Consider the following 19,378-nt stretch of genomic DNA (forward strand, 5'->3'; position numbering starts at 1 on the left):
AAATAAATTAGATTGATGGGAAACAATGTTCATATTGTATCCAGGATATTAATATAAATGTGCCCTTTAAATCTGTTACAAAAAAATGTTGTAAAAAATTACAATGGCATTTTTCATAATGATGGATATGGAATCTTTCATGCACGTCAATTAAATAAAAAAATATATTACATTTACCATGAAAAATGTGTATCTGCCAGAAAAAAAGAATTTATTTGATGGTTCCAGCAGTAATATGTGGTATGCAGAATGTTTCACGGCCCAACTATACCATGCGATGGACCGTAGACAAAATAAACACCACAAAGCAGAAGTCAAAACAAAACATGAGTGAGCTGACAGAATGGCCCAAGCACAAAGCAGAGGCCAGCTAAACCATTCCTAAATTTACACATACAAACAGAATCCACCCCTAAAAAGGAGCAAGTCTTCTGCAAGGAAGCTTCCCTATAAAAAAAAAGACTCACAAGATAAACTGAAAACAAAACATGGAACACTTCGCTTAAAAATATAAAAATACAATACAAAATACACATTTTTAAAAAGCAGCTTTCGAAAGGTGAATCTTCAGAAAGTCTCCGACAAGTGCCAAGGCTTCCAAACATGCATTCAAGATGGCAACTGTCAGCAAACGTATCAAATAGTTTTCTGTCAGGCATAAATTCTACCTAACATTAATGAAGTTTGAAAAGGTAGTGAAAAGAAAATAAGAAAAGAAAATAATTTGGTAATTATTAATCAATGTACTATTACATTTTTTTTATTTATTTTTTTATCACAGGTAAGCAACAAACTAGCTTACTGGCACACTGGCACACATCTGACGTTGGTGGCGAACTAAAAGGAATGTTCATTTAAAATCGTTCAACAGTAGCAGTCTGCTGCAAACATAGTCGACCATGAACGTTCTTGAAGGCACGTCAGCTTTATTACGTTTGGCCAGGTGCAGCCAATCCAGTCAATAGGCTGCACCTGCAGAAGGCTCCAACACAGCGGAACAGAACGCATGATACATGAATGTGAGTCAATAAGGAAAGATTTTAAATAGTGTTTGTACCAATTACTTTGTTTATTAGCCTTTTTATAAAAGCACTTGAGGGTTTGATGCATCATGAATACACCTTTACAGATGATTATATTCACCATATAATATTCATGTTCATATTCATGCGCAGCTCTTCATCATTTTGCATACAGTATTTATTTGAGTATGTATCCAGGGAAACCGTAATCTCTTTTCCCGCACGTGACCAGGAGTCAGACATCAGTGTCATTAGAAATGGCAAATTGACCACTTTGTTTGTTCTTCATTTTGACTCGTAGTGTTACAAATATCCCGCATTCAGATGGCCAAGATATCTTATTACAGCTTATGACAGCTTCTAAATGAAATTAATCTCCTTTTCCTTAGACCACTTTAATCAGCTCTAATCGAGCTCGACAGGACATGCTTGATCAGGGGTGATATTTGGAGATTTATCACACGGGTCAGACTTTGAATGATGATGGAAAAGCAATTATTTGCGGAGTGCACCACCACGCCTCACCCGTGCTCATCTCCGCCCGCTGAGAAGGGCCCGCTGGGAAGGGCCCGCTGAGAAGGGCCCTCTGAGAGGGGCCCGCTGAGAAGGCCCCGCTGAGAAGGGCCCGCTCCGCTGCCCATCAGAGAACTGATAGACCGGGGGGGTAAGTGCAGATGTGTTCACTGGGATTTACCCCGGACACTGATGGAATTAATGAATCCTTGCATTTTATTGGACGGCAGCCTTCAGTGAAGTCTGGATTTGGGAAAATGTTTTTTTCCTTCATAAAAGGCATACTATGCAGGATTTTCATCTTGACAATATTCTAAAATAACCATGTTCTACAATGCACCGGCAATCTCTGTGGGGTTGGGGTCAGTCGCTACGGCAACAGTATTTGTTGCTACGGCGATGGCGGGAGGTAAAGATGCAAAAAAAAAAAACACAGTGAAGTGAAACACAAGCTGACGGGGCTCGTTCCAAAACCAGAGACAACCGGGGAACAGCGTTTCCTGTTGAAAAGATGAGAACTGTAAAACGGATCTGAAATATAACAATGGAGACGAGTGGTTGGGGTGCAGGATGGAGGAGGAGAAGTCTTTGAGTGTAAACACAGGACCACAGCAAGGCTAAAGTAACCAGCACAGTATGCCAACGAGACAGACTGGCTTGCAGGGCCCCAGTAATGCTGCAGGAGTTCTGTTTGTGTTTTTAAATCAGTTTTATTTGTATAATGGGGCTCAACTGCTGCTGGGACATAATAACAGAGCAACAATGGCAACAACAACAACATCTGGCTGTCATTTTCCACTCACCCACGCTATAATCACTCCAGAGAACTTCTGGGCTCCTCCTGCCGTACCAAAACAACGCGGCAGATTATTTTTATTTTTATTATTTTTAACGATGATATTTCAAAGCTACCAGATGATCAAACGATAAACTTCCACTCGATCAGCGGAGAGAGGATTCCGACCGATCTGTAGAGCCTTGTATGTAGGGTGAAAAAACATACTCTGAGTGTTTTGGAATTTGTTTGGAAACACGTTCGCTACTGATGAGATGGTTGATGATTTAAACGTTCCTAGAAGGCACTGGGTCTGACCGTCTGGGGTTATTGGGCTGCCCTGTATGACTGAGAGGAAGGAAAGAACAATAGTGGCCAAGGTATATATGACTGGGACACAGAAGGTTGGTGGTTCAAGCCCCAGTGGAGCCACAATAAGATCAGTGCGGCTGTTGGGCCCTTGAGCAAGTTGTTGAGGGCCTTACATTAGCCTTTTGGTCACTTCACTCCAGCGTTATGTGATATAAGAAAAGCAGGCAGTTTGCAGCTTGTTCTTCAGACTGAGAACTCTGAGGTCAGCCAATGGGATCCGGTCCAGCACAATCTGTCCACTGATGCGAAAGTCCTGCTCTCCTAAAGATCACAGGCTGGCACTCTGCTGTCCTGGGCTTCCAGAAGTGCCCAGCAGAGCTTACAGAACTGCCAAAACTACCCTGCATACGTCAGTCCCAAACAAGCTGTGGTATGTTCCTATTCAAACGGAAACAGCAGTCACAAACCAGAAATGCCAGACCCAAGCCAGGACCAAGGTTCCCAAGATGGCTTCCAAAGAATGTAAGTGTTTCATTTACAGTCAGGGCATTTTGGAGACTTGTTGTTTTTGAAGACACCAGCAATTGGTATTTTTGGCCCTGATGATCACCTTTACTTCGGAGGGCGGGAGAAAGACCTGTAGGGCGGCCTGTAGCGTAGTGGTTAAGGTAAATGACTGGGACACGCACGGTCGGTGGTTCTAATCCCGGTGTAGCCACAATAAGATCTGCACAGCCGTTGGGCCCTTGAGCAAGGCCCTTAACCCTGCATCGCTCCAGGGGAGGATTGTCTCCTGCTTAGTCTAATCAACTGTATGTCGCGTCTTCCAAACGCCATTAATGTGATGTCATGTAAAAAGACAACAGAAGTCTCCGTCTTTACGTCACAGGCATGCTCTCATCACTCACACAACCTACAGAAATCTAGCAACATTATCATGTTATTCATGTGATGTTTATGGCCTTTCACATGAGAACGCGTACATGAAATCCATAAGGGAAAATGCTACAACCTATGAATCATATAGGGATTTTTTTTTCATACATTTAATGCAACAAAAGTACATGTTTTGAAACATTAAACTAATGCAAAAAGTCTTTGGGTTGAAGACCAGATTTTGGTGGGTTTTTTCCATATGCGATATTACGGAGTGAACTGCATGAACACGCTGGTGGTGAGCCTTACAGCACTGTCCCCATAAATCAAAGCAGCAAGTGTGGCCTCACACAGCCATGAGCCATCGGCTGGGATATTCAGCAAGAGAGGAATAGATTTAAAAAAGTTTTGAGAGGGGGGGGGAGAAAGCAGATTTTGGAGGTTATGTCTGGGTCACGTGACATCAGAAGGTAAAGAAGAACGAGAGGAGAGGAGAGGAATGTCTGTAAACAAAAGAGTGGAATGAGAAAAGACCTTCTGTGCAGGGAATAACTCCACCAGCTGTTCAAGCAAGATAGGGAGGCGGGGACGGAGCAAGAAAATAGTTTATAACAATGATAACAGCTTCGGACAAATGCAAAGACATGGAGATGACTACGCAGAAGGTGATGTGCCAACCTGCACCCTGCATACAGAGGGAGAGAGGGAGAGGGAGAGGGAGGGAGGGGGAGAGGGAGAGGGAGAGGGAGAGGGAGAGGGAGAGGGAGGGAGGGGGAGAGAGAGAGAGAGAGAGGGAGAGGGAGAGGGAGAGGGAGAGGGAGAGGGAGAGGGGGAGAGGGTGAGAGACAGGGAGACAGGAGGAGAGGGAGAGGGGGAGAGAGAGAGGGGGGGAGGGAGAGAGAGGGGGAGAGGGAGAGACAGGGGGTGAGAGAGAGGGAGAGAGGGTAGAGAGGGAGAGAGAACGAGAGAGAGACAGAGAGCGAGAGATGACTCAGACTGCAGCCAGACTGGTATATTTTCTTTAAAAGAAGGGGGTCTTAATGTCGCATGTCTCATCACTCCCAGACAGGGAGAGTAATTCAATGGGAATTCAGATCCTCTGAATAAGCAATTCTGCCGGATCTTAAGCCTCTGTATCCACGTATTTTAAAAACATATTCAACTTTGTTTTTTTTATTTTTTTATGATATTATTACAGTTTTCTGGGGGGAAATAATTTGACATATTCAGATAAAAATGTTCCTGACAACCAGCCGGCTAGTTGGGAGGGCCAGTTGGGAGAACTGGGTAACCGGTTTTGGTTGGAAAAATGTCCTACAGCTCCAATTCCCTGAGAATGCTGTGCCAAAGGAAAGTACCAGCACAATATATAAGCTTACTCTATATTTATGCTTATAATTTTGAAAAAGCACAACACAATTGCTCTTCATATGCATCTCTGGAAACAGAACGTCATTGTACATGACATAGTGAACATCAGCAGTGTGGGTAGACTGATTCTGCTGAATATAATGCAGTAGCACCATATGATATTGGAAAGCGCTATAAAGCTCGATAGCATCAACATTCCCCTCAATCTTCTACCCATAAACCCTCCCATCACAAGGATGAATAGTGACATCATCTTAAAACCTCAACATTAAAGTCGTCAAGATGTAAATAAATCAGGTGAATGTAATTATTTTCACCGTTATAATGGAACAAGCATAAAAATAAAAGTACGTGGATATCTCATCTTGCCATTTTCCCCACAGCAATAACTCCATATGCGTTCAATGTGTCTCAGACATTTGGTACTATGAGAGAGGGGAGTGATTTGTACAGTAAATGGGGAGAGAGAGACTTGCTGGTAAATGAGAAGCAGCAGCTTCCAGTGTTTAACTGCAGGGGAACTGAAAGGAATTCAGTTAATTCCAAACTTTACTGTATTTGCACCACACCTTTTTTTTTTTACTACACGGTAAAAAAGCATTTTTCAGAAAGTCAGGAAATGAGCAGTAAGAAACAGCGCCTGTCCGTTTCGCTGAGACGTGGTGTTGCAGTGTTCGAATCCAGGATATGATACGTCCCAAACTCCACCCAGACAGCTGCACACAACATGCAGGAACTGACAGAACGGCGCAGAGCTCTTGTACAGCTCTACTGGAACGTGCTGATGTCTGGACCCATGCCACCTCCCAGAACCACAGCTCACCCCTAACCCAAGGCCAGGGCCTCATTTCCTCTGTGTGTACAATGACTGATCCCACATGAAATCCGTGAAGAATTCGTATTGTCATTCCTTTCCTACTCCCGACACTAAAGCTGCCCGTTGGTCGTATTCCGGGAGACGGAAAACCACACCTCCAGTCCTGCCCTCCCAAAATCCTGTTGCCATGGAACCACCCTGTCCCCCGAGATCCGTTTCCTCCCAGACCTGTCCTAAAACTCTGCACCTGATTTATGAGGTTTGCAAATTATTGATCATTTCATTCATACAGGTTTTAGATTTGTGTGATAGCAGGAAACAAGGAGTTTTAAATACTGAATAATTGAGGTGCACTGCATGCTAAAGTGCCAGGAGATAATGCTAGAACTTTTGGCAAAAAAGAAATAAATAAACAAACAAACAAACAAACAAAACCCTAATATTTCAGGTTCAACTTTGTTTAATAGCTAACCTTTCCTTGAGATGAAAGAAACACCTTTGTATATTTGAAAGAGACGTATCATTTTTTCCCCCATTTGCGGACATTGTATTAAAAATATTGACGTAAATAAATTGCCAAACGTGACTCAGCTGCAGGGCTACTGTGGAAAGACCCTGGCCCATTCGGACCTGTTCCATGTAGTACAAGGACTGTGAATGTGTATATGTGTGTGTGTGTGTGTGTGTGTGTGTGTGTGTGTTCCACTTCGACAGAGTTCAGGACTGGGGCTACAAGTGTGTGTGTGTGTGTGTGTGTGTGTGTGTGTGTGTGTGTGTGTGTGTGTGTGAGTGTGTGTGTGAGTGTGTGTTCCACTTCGACAGAGTTCAGGACTGGGGCTGCAAGTGTGTGTGTGTGTGTGTGTGTGTGTGTGTGTGTGTGTGTGTGTGCATGCGTGCGTGCGTGTGCGAGTGTGTATGTGTGTGCGAGTGTGTATGTGTGTGTGCGAGTGTGTGTGTGTGTGTGTGTGTGTGTGAATATCTGTGTTTGTTCCACACAGACTGAGTCCAGGAATAGGACTGCTGATACAAATGCAATTGCAGGTGCAGAGTACTCAATCACAATATCAATAAATTATGAAATTATCTATTATTCTAATAATGTATTCATCTGTCCCATCGGGCAATCAAATACAACTCAATTCATGGCGATACGGGTTATCCTGCGCACATACAGGGAGAAATCCGACGAAGTCCCTACAGTGTAGCAACAATTTTTCCACAGCCTCCACTCCACCTGCCGGCGACGAAAGTCATTATCACGCTCTCCGATGCCTCGTATGTAGTACAAAGAAAGAGATAGTAACATTATGATGGTTCATAAGCTGAGCTTCTCAGTACAACTTGCAATAAGGCCAATTCGAGTATAGTAGGTGCGTTCCGCGAAAACGCCCTACAGCCCAGGATGAATGTACACATTCTTCGAAGAAAGGCTAAACATGACTATAAATCATCGCCGGCGCTTCAAACACCTCTGTATAGTTGCCAGTATTTTCACAATAAACTCAATGTCTAACCTTCCCTTAGCACATCCAGCATGAGGAAAAGCATTCATAAAGGTACGTCTTCGTACTATTGAACATCTGGACAATAGTCCCGTTCGTATGGTAATATTGTCGGCTGTCAATCATGCTGACACGCTTAGTAAGTACCCATTTCAAAGTTCTTGTTATTGAGATCTTTACGACTGGGTCGTTATGTTGTGGAAATAATGGAGGGTTATGTGGGCCGTTTCGCAGTATAGCGTCTTTTTAAGAACCAACAAACCGCATTACAATTAGGTCAATGATCCCTTCATTCGATCTAGCACGTCACATACAGTCAGAACTTCCCGAGAAACTAGTGCGCAGTGCAGAGTGGATAAGTGCAGTTGGGAAACGGGAGCATGTGATTTCCGACAAAGCATGCGTAATGGACATGCCCAAAATCTGGCGGCGGGGCAAAGCGTGTCTGGAGCGACGTCTTGCTGGGACGTTCATTTTTCCCGGGGAACACACGACTTGAAGGACACGCTTGCGGCAGGCTACACTTGAATATCCCCCAACGCAAAAACAAGCAGGAATTACTCTGGGACCGACTGGACAATCCGAAATGCAAACCGATTGCTATACAAAAGAAGACCGGCTACAGCATAATCAATCAATCAATCAATCAATGAACTAAGAAAAGGAGAGAGGGATTCTAAACGCGAATAGTCGCAGGGTGTTCGTTTCATAAACTGGAAAGCGTTCAGAAAAAAAGGCGAATAGAGCGCGTTGACAACGGGGAAGCGCTTTATTTTAAATGCGCAGCCGGCTTCTGCGTACGCTTTTGTTTCTCTATTCAAGGTGACACAGCGCTCACCTACAGACCCGAAGCCCCCGCTGTTTCTGTTGATAAAGAGCCGAGCTGTTCCCACTGCTGTATGAGCGACTTGCCTACATATGAACTGTCGTCTCTGAAGCGGAAAGGAAACATATCTGGACAAAATGACACCTCGCCGTTCAGGATAACTAAGTGGACCGTCTACATTTTGCCCGGATTTTTTAAATAATCTTTCACCCCCATTTCGATTAGTATGCAAACCATGCCTCGTCAGTGGATTTTACAAAGAACTGTTCACTCCCATCGGAAGCGTTTCAAATGATGCGCGGTGACATTACAATGGAAATTTCTGCAGCTCGCAAAGTTATAAGAATATAACCCACTCTTCCATTTACAGATAAAATCGCAAGGATGACTGAAGCTTTGTCGTCGTCACAGGCGCTCTATATCGGCATGGAGGTGGTGATCGCGGTGTCGTCCGTGATCGGGAACGTGATGGTGGTCTGGGCTGTGAAAATCAATCGCTCACTGAGAGACACAACTTTTTGGTTTATCGTTTCGTTGGCCTTGGCTGACATTGCCGTTGGAGCACTCGTCATTCCCTTGGCCATAACTATCAGCATTGGACTGAAGACGCACTTCTACAGTTGCCTGCTTGTGGCATGCACGGTCCTGGTGCTGACGCAAAGTTCAATCTTGGCCCTCCTGGCTATTGCAATCGATCGCTACCTAAGGGTCAAGATCCCCCTCAGGTAGAGTAAAAGGGTGTTTTTTCATAATTACGCGAATGTTATTTCACGTTTCTATACGATGATTTCAATACCGAACTGGAATTGCATGCCATTACATTCATTTAGCGGTCTATCTTATCCAGCGACTTACACTGTACACATGTGGAAGAGTTAGTTGGTCCCATACAGTGATAATGGATGGGTTTCTCCGGGGAGTGAAGAAGCTGGTAAATAGAACTGGAGCTCAATGCACCAAGCGTAATAGAGAATGCACTTAATATCGGGATAAATCAATTTCATAGGCCTATTGCCGAAAGTGCATGTAGAGGGTCAATTGCACAGCGCTTTGCATAAAGGCACTACATGAATTCCAACCATTTACCATTTAGCTGGGGTTTAATCAGCCAGACCACAGAACTGCATTACAACAGGAACAGCTATCCAAATATGTGAAATAGCCGAAGGATGCTCCAGTTAGGCTATAGTGCAATGGTCTGTACATTACCTTTAAACGCCAATTAAGCACACTGCAACTGACCCACACTGTTTAAACAGTTGTCCCCTTATTTTTGTACACCCGGACAGTTATGGAAACAAAATCAGTTCTCCGTCCGAAAAATGTACCTGAAACCACGACACCAGATCACAAGTTACCTGGTGCTGAAAATGGCAATATAGGATGTAGCTTGCGACACTATCCAAAGGCATCAGGGAAAATTAGAGCGAACGGTAGATCCAGCACTTGAAATCGCGAGCATGCGAACCTTGTTGTTGTGGCGGCATAATATCGGCAGACAGCCGAAATATAGTGGTAGGCTATTGTATGTTACCTGTCGTTCAATGGCTACTCGCATCTCGGTCGCAACAAATGTATTTTTAATTGGGATTAATTTTAAGGTGGATAATTTAATGTGATAATGTGATCAAACCCAAGTGATTCAGACGCTTTTTTACTGCGAGTCTAGTGACCTTCAGGCGCACGTATTTTAAGTTAGTATCGAAACAATGGAAAACGTGGATGTCCTGGCTGTTGGAAACACGTCTTCTAGAGATACAAATCTTACATAGGTATTAGCTGCGTTCCGTGCCGTTTACCACATTCACATACACCTCGCAGAAGAAATTAGTCGGGTGGGCTATATGAAAAGGCGATGGGGGGGGGGGGGGGGGGGGATGTCTGTGTTAGAGAAGAATGTTAATGTTAAACTTTAAATGGACTCAATTTGCCAGTCCATTTCAGACGACGCCGTTTACTGAACGACAGAAGGACTGGATTTAATCTATTCTCGACGATTTAATTTATTCTCGAAGACTGATTTCCCTGCAGAAATGAATACGATGCGTGTGTCTGTGGCGGCCTGATTGCTATAGCGCAACCAGCAAGTAGGAAGATCTATTTGTGTGTAATTCCAAGTCCTTAGACTTGGCATTGAAAGAAAATCAATTTTATTTGTATTAACCATTCTGTTTGGCTGAAGGTGTAGAGAGGAATATCTAGAATCCGTAAATGGCACATGATGAAGGAACACCATGACACAAGCACACTGCCTCTCCTCTGAATTCTGACCTGAGTTGCTATACGGCATATAAACAAACACAAAGAAGTGGATTTTTCTAAAATGTTTTTCACCGCTTGCAATTGTTTTGTTTTAACGTGACCAATCGTTTCCTGAATCCCCCTAATGAAAACATTTTAAGTTTCCAACATAGACCAGTTCTCCTGGTCCAATAATTGTGTGGGCACACGCACACCTTCAGAAAGGCAATTTTTACTTTGCGGTAGCCAGTAATCACGATCATAGCGAGGCTCTCATGCAGAGAGGGGTGTTTTTCCGGAAGTCAGAACCACCAGCACCAGCACATTCCCCCCCCCCCCCCGGTGTTTCAGGTGTTCAGGGAGGGCAGTGAGCCACCCCTTGGCAACTGAACCCTTCATTAACTCACCACAGGTTTTTTCATTCAGTACCTGTGCATAATAAGTTTCCACCTGAACACGCGACTAATAACGTCCCCTTGCATTGTGGTGGCAGAACAAAGGGCGGCATCTAGTTCCTGATAATCATGAGCGAGCTGGCTTATGCAAACACGTAATGGTGACATTTTCCTCATTGTTACGTACGGTGCAGTCTAAGGATTTGGGACAGTGACAAATCGTTTGTTGTTTTTGGGACTATGCATAAATAACAGCTACAATTCCGACACCGTTCACCCAATGTGGATGTAAAAAGTTTTTGTGCACATCATCCACATAGCGATCGATTAAACGCGTCACTGTCCAAATACTTACGGACTGCACCGCGTGCGTCATTTGCCTAAACTACAGTGGATGCGCACGCTTAATTAACTTGCTATTGTCGCTCGCCGTCACAGTACTGATAATTACGCTGTCAATCTGTCCTTAAATTATCTGAAGGTTATTGAAGATTATTTCCGGTCATTATTTAGTCTTCATTCTTACATGCGCTGTACAAAAGGCTCTGAAAACAAGTGACTTGCGCGTGCATTAAATTACAGGCGTTGAGCAGACGCTCTTATCCGGAACGACATGAAACACAAAGTTCCTTCCCGAGTATCAGCGTTGATGCCTCAGAGGGCCGCTGGTGATTGGCGGGTTGTAGCGTGTTGGCGGGGCTTCGCGACCTTTTGATTGACAAGCACCGAGAGGAAACCCTAGCACGTTGCCGGCCAAGAAATTATCAGATTAATCAAAGCATGAGATCAGCATAAAGCATTCTGGGGCTGTGAGAGAGAACAAGTAGATGCCTTCACTCAAGTCAACAGAGAGCACTTGACATGCCGTTCAAAGATCATTTGTCACACTTGCAAATGTCAGTCCATAGCAATGCAGCTGAAGGCGGATGATACAAATACTTCTCGCAGTGATTATACATTATACAACCTCAGAAAGGGGCACAACAGATAAAAAGATATAAAAACTGAACACTTTTGGAATCAATGGTTTCAAAAGGAACCCTGTGACTCCATAGAGGAAGCCAATCTAGTTCATGTTAACAGGTTTCTGTGTCAGGCAAAATGGTTCTTTGTGAGTTCACACACCTGTGATCGAGGGTTCCATAAAGAACTACAAAGGGTTCCTCCATGGAGACAAGCTAAAGAACCCTTTTTTTCTGGTAGAGTAGTCATAGACCAACAATATATGCTGCATCATGAAATAAAAGCAATTTAAAAAAAAAACACACTCCGTTAGCATCCCCATCGGGGTTAGCGAGAGTGTATAAGGTGTTAGTAGATCTGGCTATGTCTGTAAGATCAGTAAGATCTGGTTAAGTCTGTCCCGGAAGACCAGAGCACAGGAGAGCTGAGAGGTACATGGGGGACAGACCACTTTGAATTCTCTAGATGACAAGCATGACGTATCCACACAAAATGTAAAGGGAACCAGTTCAACTTCTACAGAATGAGGAAGTTCAAGAGGTCGATTTCAACTCTGCTTGCGGCAGGTGGCCAAGTAATTTATAGAGGAGGTTAGGCAGCCTGTAGCCTAGTGGCTAAGGTACTTGACAGGGACCCGGAAGGTCGGCGGTTCGATCCCCAGTGTAGCCACCATAAGATCCGCACAGCCGTTGGGCCCTTGAGCAAGGCCCTTAACCCTGCATTGCTCCGGGGGGGAATGGGCCCTGCTTTGTCTAATTAACTGTACAGCTGTAATTCACTCTGGATAAAAGTGTCTGCTATGATAACTGCAATGTAATGTAAGGTTTCAGGAAAGCAGTCCAACTTCCACAGGATGTGGGGGACTTGAATTCAAGCGGTCTGCGTGCAGCAGTCAGTCAGCAGAGTGATTTATTGGGTGGTTGGTCAGGCACAGCAGACCAGCCCAGAAGATGAAGGCCTGCATCAGAAAGTGATGAGAGCAAAACAGCCGGAGTCAGGCAACATTAAAGACATGAGGGAAGCCGTTTTTGATTTCACCCCGGGAGAACTGTCAACATCGATGTCATCGGTGAAGGGGGAGAAATATTTATTTCCAAGTAACTTTGTGCCAGCCTTCTCAGTTCTACAGAACTTAACGCCATGTACGCAGCTGGTGAACAGAGTCAGAATCTGGTTTGGTTCGGTTTATAAATAAGACAAATCTCCGTAAAATACTCATAATATACAGCAATGAAAACAACAGGTCAATTAGCCCAGCAGTGCGTGCAATTTTCCTCCGACTAAAGTGTACATAGTGCTTAGTTATCCACAACCTAGATGGTATCTAGCACTGTGTCAAGGTATTGAAAACACCCAGAGGACCCACCTCAACAACATGACCTAGTGTAAGCCCTGCAGAGAAGAGCTGTTCAAGCTATGTTTTGAAACAGCTGGTAGCTGGTAGCTGGTTGATCAGTTCAGACCAGCTCCCAGCTTGATACGGTTTGACCAGCTCAAGCTAGGTTTTGAAAAGGCTAGTAGCTCATAGCAGCTCAGACAAGCTACCAGCATGACCGGCTCAATTTTAATTTAACAGTGTTAAGAGCTGATTGAACATGAGGGTCTTTCTGTGTGCAATATCTGAAATTGTGTTGGTGCAGATCCCCAACATGCTCTCTGATACCGCTTTCAGACACACACGGTTCTGGTTCTGGCTCGGGTTCCGTTCTGGAGTCTCAGAACCTTGGTGCTTTCTGGCGAACCAGCCCGTGTCCATACCAGTTTAAGCAGAACCAAAGTTCCACCGCCCTCCATCATCAACGGAGGGCGTAGCTCAATGCACAAGACAGGCGGAATATGACACGCCCACTGATGACGTCACGGTTCACAAGAAAAAACCAACTATTTTTTGGTTCCAGCTGAGAACCGACTTTTCAGGTTCCGAACCAATTTAATTTCGATCTAAACGCGCCGGCCGGTTCAAAATGAGGTTCGGGAACCGGAACCGGCCCGGAGCCTTGTCGGGTGTGAAAGGCCAATGAGTAAGCAGAACAGCACCCGCCTCATGACGGTTCAGGATTATGGGTATAATTTTAGCAGCGTGTTGAAAGATTGAGATTAGCAGGCTGCACTCAGTGGTCGGCCGGTGTTAATAAACAGGAAGTGGTCAGCCGACCTGGCCGAGGGCCTCGGCACTACGCGAACACCGGAACCTGCGCTGGAGCCGCACGATAGCGCTTCCATAGATACTGAGCCGCCTATTTTTAGCACGCCACACGATTCACTTGACCTTCAGATCCGAGCGCAGTCTGGCACTTTTGACAAAGGTGGGATTTGCGCTTTTTGGAGAGCATTTTGAGAGGCTCCCAAAACACCAGACATCTCGGAGTCAAGTGGAGAAAAGCATTTGAATTTCCGTATTATTCACCATTAATATTTAGCTAACATACTTTTTTTTGGGGTGCCTGTTGTGCAGTTCTGAGAGAAACTACAGGCAATCAAAGGCCATTTACTGCCTGCCTGCCCGGGCACCATCTCCCCTTTTGATCAGCATGTCTTTGAAGCACTGCGGTTTGCTTCGTCCTGTGGGAGGTGACAGGTTTATTTAAACTACAACATCCCCCAAACGACCAACATTTCCATTCTCTCCTGCAGTCAACAGTTCAAAATAAGTCAGACGTAACAAGTATCTTAGTCTTATACTAAGACTTAATCTTATTTTTGTTATTTTTTTGCTAAATGAGACACGACAACTGCCAATGAGGAGAGAAAGTTTGACTTGTTAAGCAAACAGCAACTTAAAACAAGCTAATATTTCGTATTTCAGATCTAGATCTTGAGTCGTATTACAAGACTAATAAAGCTTCAGTCATTTTTTTGCAGTGCTGTGAACACTAGCTGACTGAGAGAAACATACCGCGTCTCCCTCACCCATTAAACTGCTCTTCTCAAAAGCTAAAAAAAGGCTTGTAATTGGCTGTGGAGCGGTTAGTTTACTGAGAAACATGCACATAATACCCTGGTGTGGAGTCAGACTGCTCGGCACAGGGCGGTGCCACAGAAGCCGTTAGGCGAGCCCAAAGCCACTGGTTCCCACAGAAAAACGGTCAGATTCCAGCTTTGCTGCACAGATGCCAACACAGACGGAGACCATCAATCAGCTTAAAACATCCTGTAGTTTAGTCAGAGCTCACGGGTCTCTGTGTTTGGGCTTTCCAGCCGTCAAATTCCACACCCAGGAGGTAAAAAAAGGGCCCCATTCAGTCACCCGCTTAGTCAGCCCGAGAGGCAAACATCAGGCGGGCAGGAGGAGGGCCGTAGGATGTTGAAAACATCACGAGCGCAAGTTCCACCTGATCGGCCTTTAAAACGAAATGCGATTCATTCTGTATTGGAATTTGAGGGGGTTTTTTTTATTCAACTTTTCATTGTGAAAGTACATTTTGAAAATACAAGTCTACTTAGTTATGTTTATGGTGTTTTTATGGTACTTTTCCATTAATTTTTTTAATTCACTTCCCCCTCACCCGGCTACTGGCTACCTTTTTATTAGGTAATCAAAGATGAATATTTATTGAGATGCAGGGCTATGGGTGGCCACTGCTCCTGTGGTGAACAGACATGCGGTCAAATAAAATACCAAAGTAGGCAAAACAAGGCCAATAAGGCAACACAAAACATACGAGAGAGATAAGAAAGAACAATTACCAAAACTAACCTTCAGAAAGTGCTCGTCCAGAAGTTCCCACAAACATCTTCCAAAACCCAGCTCTCCAAGGCCTGAGAACCAGACCTCTATGCAGCGCAATAATTAGGCAACAGCTACAGTGATTACAGTCAATGCACAGCTGTGGGCATACCTGTTGGGAGGGTGGGTGCTGCCCCCTGGTGGACAGCACCGTCATGGCATCACATTATTTACTCAACATTTTCTAACCATTTCGTAATCAGTATTAGGCGGATTACATCAAATCTGTAACCTTCGCTGTCAGAAAGAGAGGTCATAGGCTATACCATTTCCTACAGACCACTTTGTCTAATTGAAGACATCACTTGACATACTGTACAACCTGGAACCATTGAAGTACAATATTCCCTTGCATGTGAATTCTCATTTCTCATGTGCAATTTACACCGGGTGTTTTCTTATCGTTATTTAACGAGAGGAAAAATGTCAGCATAAAAACTGGGAGATAATAAGCCGATTGGCTATCGTCCTTGTTTAAGCATCAGCGGAAAACATTCAGAGTAACGGCCAACCTCTAAGAGAGAGGTCATGTTCCTTTACATATTGCTAATTAACAGAAGAAATGAGAGCAAGAACCCAGTAACCTGGATTTATGAAGCCTCCAGGCCCTCTTAAAGTCTAATTGAATTCAGGTTGTTCTTGTACAGCGTATTTCAGAAGACCATAAAACGGATGGGAGTTTGGAATGGACACTCTTGCCGGTCGTTGAGGCACGTAGTTCAGTTAAGAGACGCAAACAAATCTGATGATAGAAAGCAGCAGAACGGTTGGTGCAGACTCCCAACAGACAAGTACTTGAATAAAGACGGAGGGCACCTTTCTTCTCACTCAAAGAAAGGTTACTCGGCAAGGCGAACTTTTGATTAGCAGCATTAGTGCCCAGGCATCAGACGCACCACTTCAGCTATAAGCGCAGGCACTCCTGACTGTGCAAGGTGCTTCAACCTTCAGCCCATCTTCATCTTCGTCAGGGATATGGAGTGTGCTTGTGCAGGCCTTGATCCCTTTGGGGTGCACCCGATATAATCATCCCGGGGGTTTTTATTACGACACTTCCACCGTGCCGCATGGGGAAATGTCACGCAGTCACCTACGCGTTCAGTAGACACCAGGAAAAAAAACAGCTGAAGCCAGGTTGAGACTGCTGATAGCTGGTAATTTCAAATGAGTCATAGTAGCTGGATTTCACACCAGGGTAGACGCTGCATATTTTGAGGACACGGTAGTTTTGGGCTCTCCCACACTCCGCAAGGCACTGGAAATACGTATATAATCAACAATGTTTGGAGAAACCTTTTGTCTACTTAAGGCAGAGGTGTCCACTCTTGTCCTAAAAGGGCCGGCGTGGGTGCAGGTTTTTGTTTTAACCCAGCAGTAACACACCTGATTATACTAATGAACTAATCGTGGTCTTTAATCAAGACCTTGATGAGCAGAATCAGCTGTCTTAATCCTGTGCTAAAACAACAACCTGCACACACACCGGCCCCTTCTGGATAAGATTGGACACCCCTGACTTAAGGACTTTCTAATCCAGTGTTCTCAATTTAACCCTTCCAGTCACAAACCCAATATGAATTGGCTCCACCCAAATCACACAGGGGTTAGGCTTTGGTTGAGAAAGTTGAGGTAGAATTTTGTAGGGTTTTAATAGGAGCTAAAATCAATAGTGTTAGCACTCTTAGCACTGTACGATAGTTACGCTTGAGCTGGGACTGAAAGGGTTAAGCACGCAACACTAAGTGGTTTTCGGATGCGGCCCCTTGACCCTGCGCCTTTGCGGTAAGCCCCGAAATAACCCTCCCCCCTCTCCTCTCCTCTCCCCCGTCCTGCAGCTACAAGCGGGTGGTGACACCGCGGAGGGCCGGGGCGGCGGTGGTGCTGTGCTGGGCAGTGTCGATCGTGGTGGGCCTCACCCCCATGCTGGGCTGGAACAACCTGGAGGCTCTGCGGGAGAACCGCTCCCACGACGACGACCTGGTCATCACCTGCCAGTTCGAGAACGTCATCAGCATGGACTACATGGTCTACTTCAACTTCTTCAGCTGGGTGCTCCCGCCCCTGCTCCTGATGCTGGTCATCTACGCCGAGATCTTCTACATGATCCACCGGCAGCTGGGCCGCAAGGTGTCGGCGAGCCACCTGGACCCCAGCAGGTACTACGGCAAGGAGCTGAAGCTGGCCAAGTCCCTGGCCCTGGTCCTCTTCCTCTTCGCCCTGGGCTGGCTGCCGCTGCACGTCCTGAACTGCATCACGCTCTTCTGCCCGGCGTGCCACAAGCCCATGATCCTCACCTACACGGCCATCCTGCTCACCCACGGCAACTCCGCCGTCAACCCCGTGGTCTACGCCTTCCGCATCAAGAAGTTCCGCACCGCGTTCCTGCGCATCTGGAAGCAGTGCCTGTGCTGCCGCGACGACGGCCACATGAAGACCCGCCCCAGCGAGCGATTGGACAGCCTGATCCGGCGGCACCAGCAACAGCACCACGACGACATCTGATTGGCTAGAGGAAAGATGGATGGATGGATGGGGGCGGGGGGGGGGGAGAAGGGATACGATGGTTCCCCCCAATGATTTTTTTATGTTACATGCTGCAAAGAACTGTCCATCTTAACAAGCGTTTTTTTAGTCTTGTAATAAGAATTAGGATCATAAGACTTAAGAGTGAGGACAATTAAGTAGAAAATATTTGCTTGTTTTAAGTGACTATAAGTGTTCTTATTCTTACCTCATAGGCAACATTTTGGGTCTTATTTTGCAAAGAAATATTCTTGCCATTTTCATGATGAAATGGAGCCACTCCAAATGTAGGACTGTGCATTTCCGACACTGCGGCAAAATAGCTCTCATTTCATCCGCTATGAACCCATGATGTCATGTGTGCAAATGAAAAGGAAAAAATATTTAAAGAGTGTGTGTGTGTGTGTGTGAGTGTGTGTGGTCTACCTCACTTATACAAAAAGTATTACATTATAACTTTGACAAAATTAGGGCTTTAAATGTAGGCTAAATGTTTGACAATGTATAGCAATATGTCATTTGTGACCCCCTCGCTAGTCAAGTAGTGCTATTCTAGCTGCTTCATAGACATATGAAGACCAAGGCCTTAATATTCACGCTCCCGAGTGAAGGCTGCTGGGAAAAAAAGCCGATTAAGAACTTGGAACACGGATTTACTGTTTCTTATTCACCCTATGCCCCCCGCCCAGCCCCCGCCCCCGCCCCCACTAAATGACATGGTGCATAAGGTTCAAGGGCTGTACACCTGTACAGGAATAAAGGCTTATTTTCACTGAAGGGGCTACAGAGGACATGTGTTTGGGGGGGGGGGGGTTGCTTTGTCGGTTGGAGGCGTTCAGGCGCACTGGATTCAGCCGCTCTCCACCCCCAGGCCAGCCAGTCGATATCAGAGCACTGAGCGCAGTGACATACGTAGGCTTATCGAGCGTTTCCATCGACCTGGGCTGGACGCTGCAGAGGCTCTGACCTACACCCTGCTGGAGGGCTGGGTGCTGTCCTACGCCCTGCTGGAGGGCTGTAGCAGCTCTGTCCTACACCCTGCTGGAGGGCTGGGTGCTGTCCTACGCCCTGCTGAAGGGCTGTAGCAGCTCTGTCCTACGCCCTGCTGGAGGGCTGGGTGCTGTCCTACGCCCTGCTGGAGGGCTGTGTGCTGTCCTACGCCCTGCTGGAGGGCTGTAGCAGCTCTGTCCTACGCCCTGCTGGAGGGCTGGGTGCTGTCCTACGTCCTGCTGAAGGGCTGGGTGCTGTCCTACACCCTGCTGAAGGGCTGGGTGCTGTAGCAGCTCTGTCCTACACCCTGCTGAAGGGCTGGGTGCTGTAGAGGCTCTGTCCTACGCCCTACTGAAGGGCTGTAGCAGCTCTGTCCTACGCCCTGCTGAAGGAGGAAGTGCACTCACTCTGCACAGTGGCTGGATGAAGCAAGCAAAAGGACAGAGAAGGAGGAAAAAGAAACAAACAGGACCCAAAGGGACTGGAAACACATCTTCACCGGCTTATTTCTGCCTCATGGGGTGG

At 45.7% G+C, this 19,378-nt stretch overlaps 1 protein-coding gene across 1 annotated transcript; it reads left to right on the plus strand.

Annotated features, from left to right (window-relative positions):
- Window positions 1-7,644: 7,644 nt before the first annotated feature.
- LOC133110336 (adenosine receptor A1-like) lies at window positions 7,645-17,848 on the plus strand. The gene is made up of 2 exons (XM_061220353.1): window positions 7,645-8,739; window positions 17,176-17,848. The coding sequence occupies exons 1-2, from the start codon at window positions 8,399-8,401 to the stop codon at window positions 17,840-17,842; spliced, it is 1,008 nt and encodes a 335-aa protein (XP_061076337.1). The 5' UTR covers window positions 7,645-8,398; the 3' UTR covers window positions 17,843-17,848.
- Window positions 17,849-19,378: the final 1,530 nt, after the last annotated feature.

Source organism: Conger conger, chromosome 14 (assembly GCF_963514075.1).
Source record: "Conger conger chromosome 14, fConCon1.1, whole genome shotgun sequence".
Taxonomy (NCBI): Eukaryota; Metazoa; Chordata; class Actinopteri; order Anguilliformes; family Congridae; genus Conger; species Conger conger.

Bases quoted from the DNA above. Each gene is read 5' to 3' on its own strand.
- LOC133110336 (XM_061220353.1), top strand. From the start codon at position 8,399: ATGACTGAAGCTTTGTCGTCGTCACAGGCGCTCTATATCGGCATGGAG. The intron at 8,740-17,175 runs GTAGAGTAAAAG...CCCGTCCTGCAG, and splicing joins AGGGTCAAGATCCCCCTCAG to CTACAAGCGGGTGGTGACAC.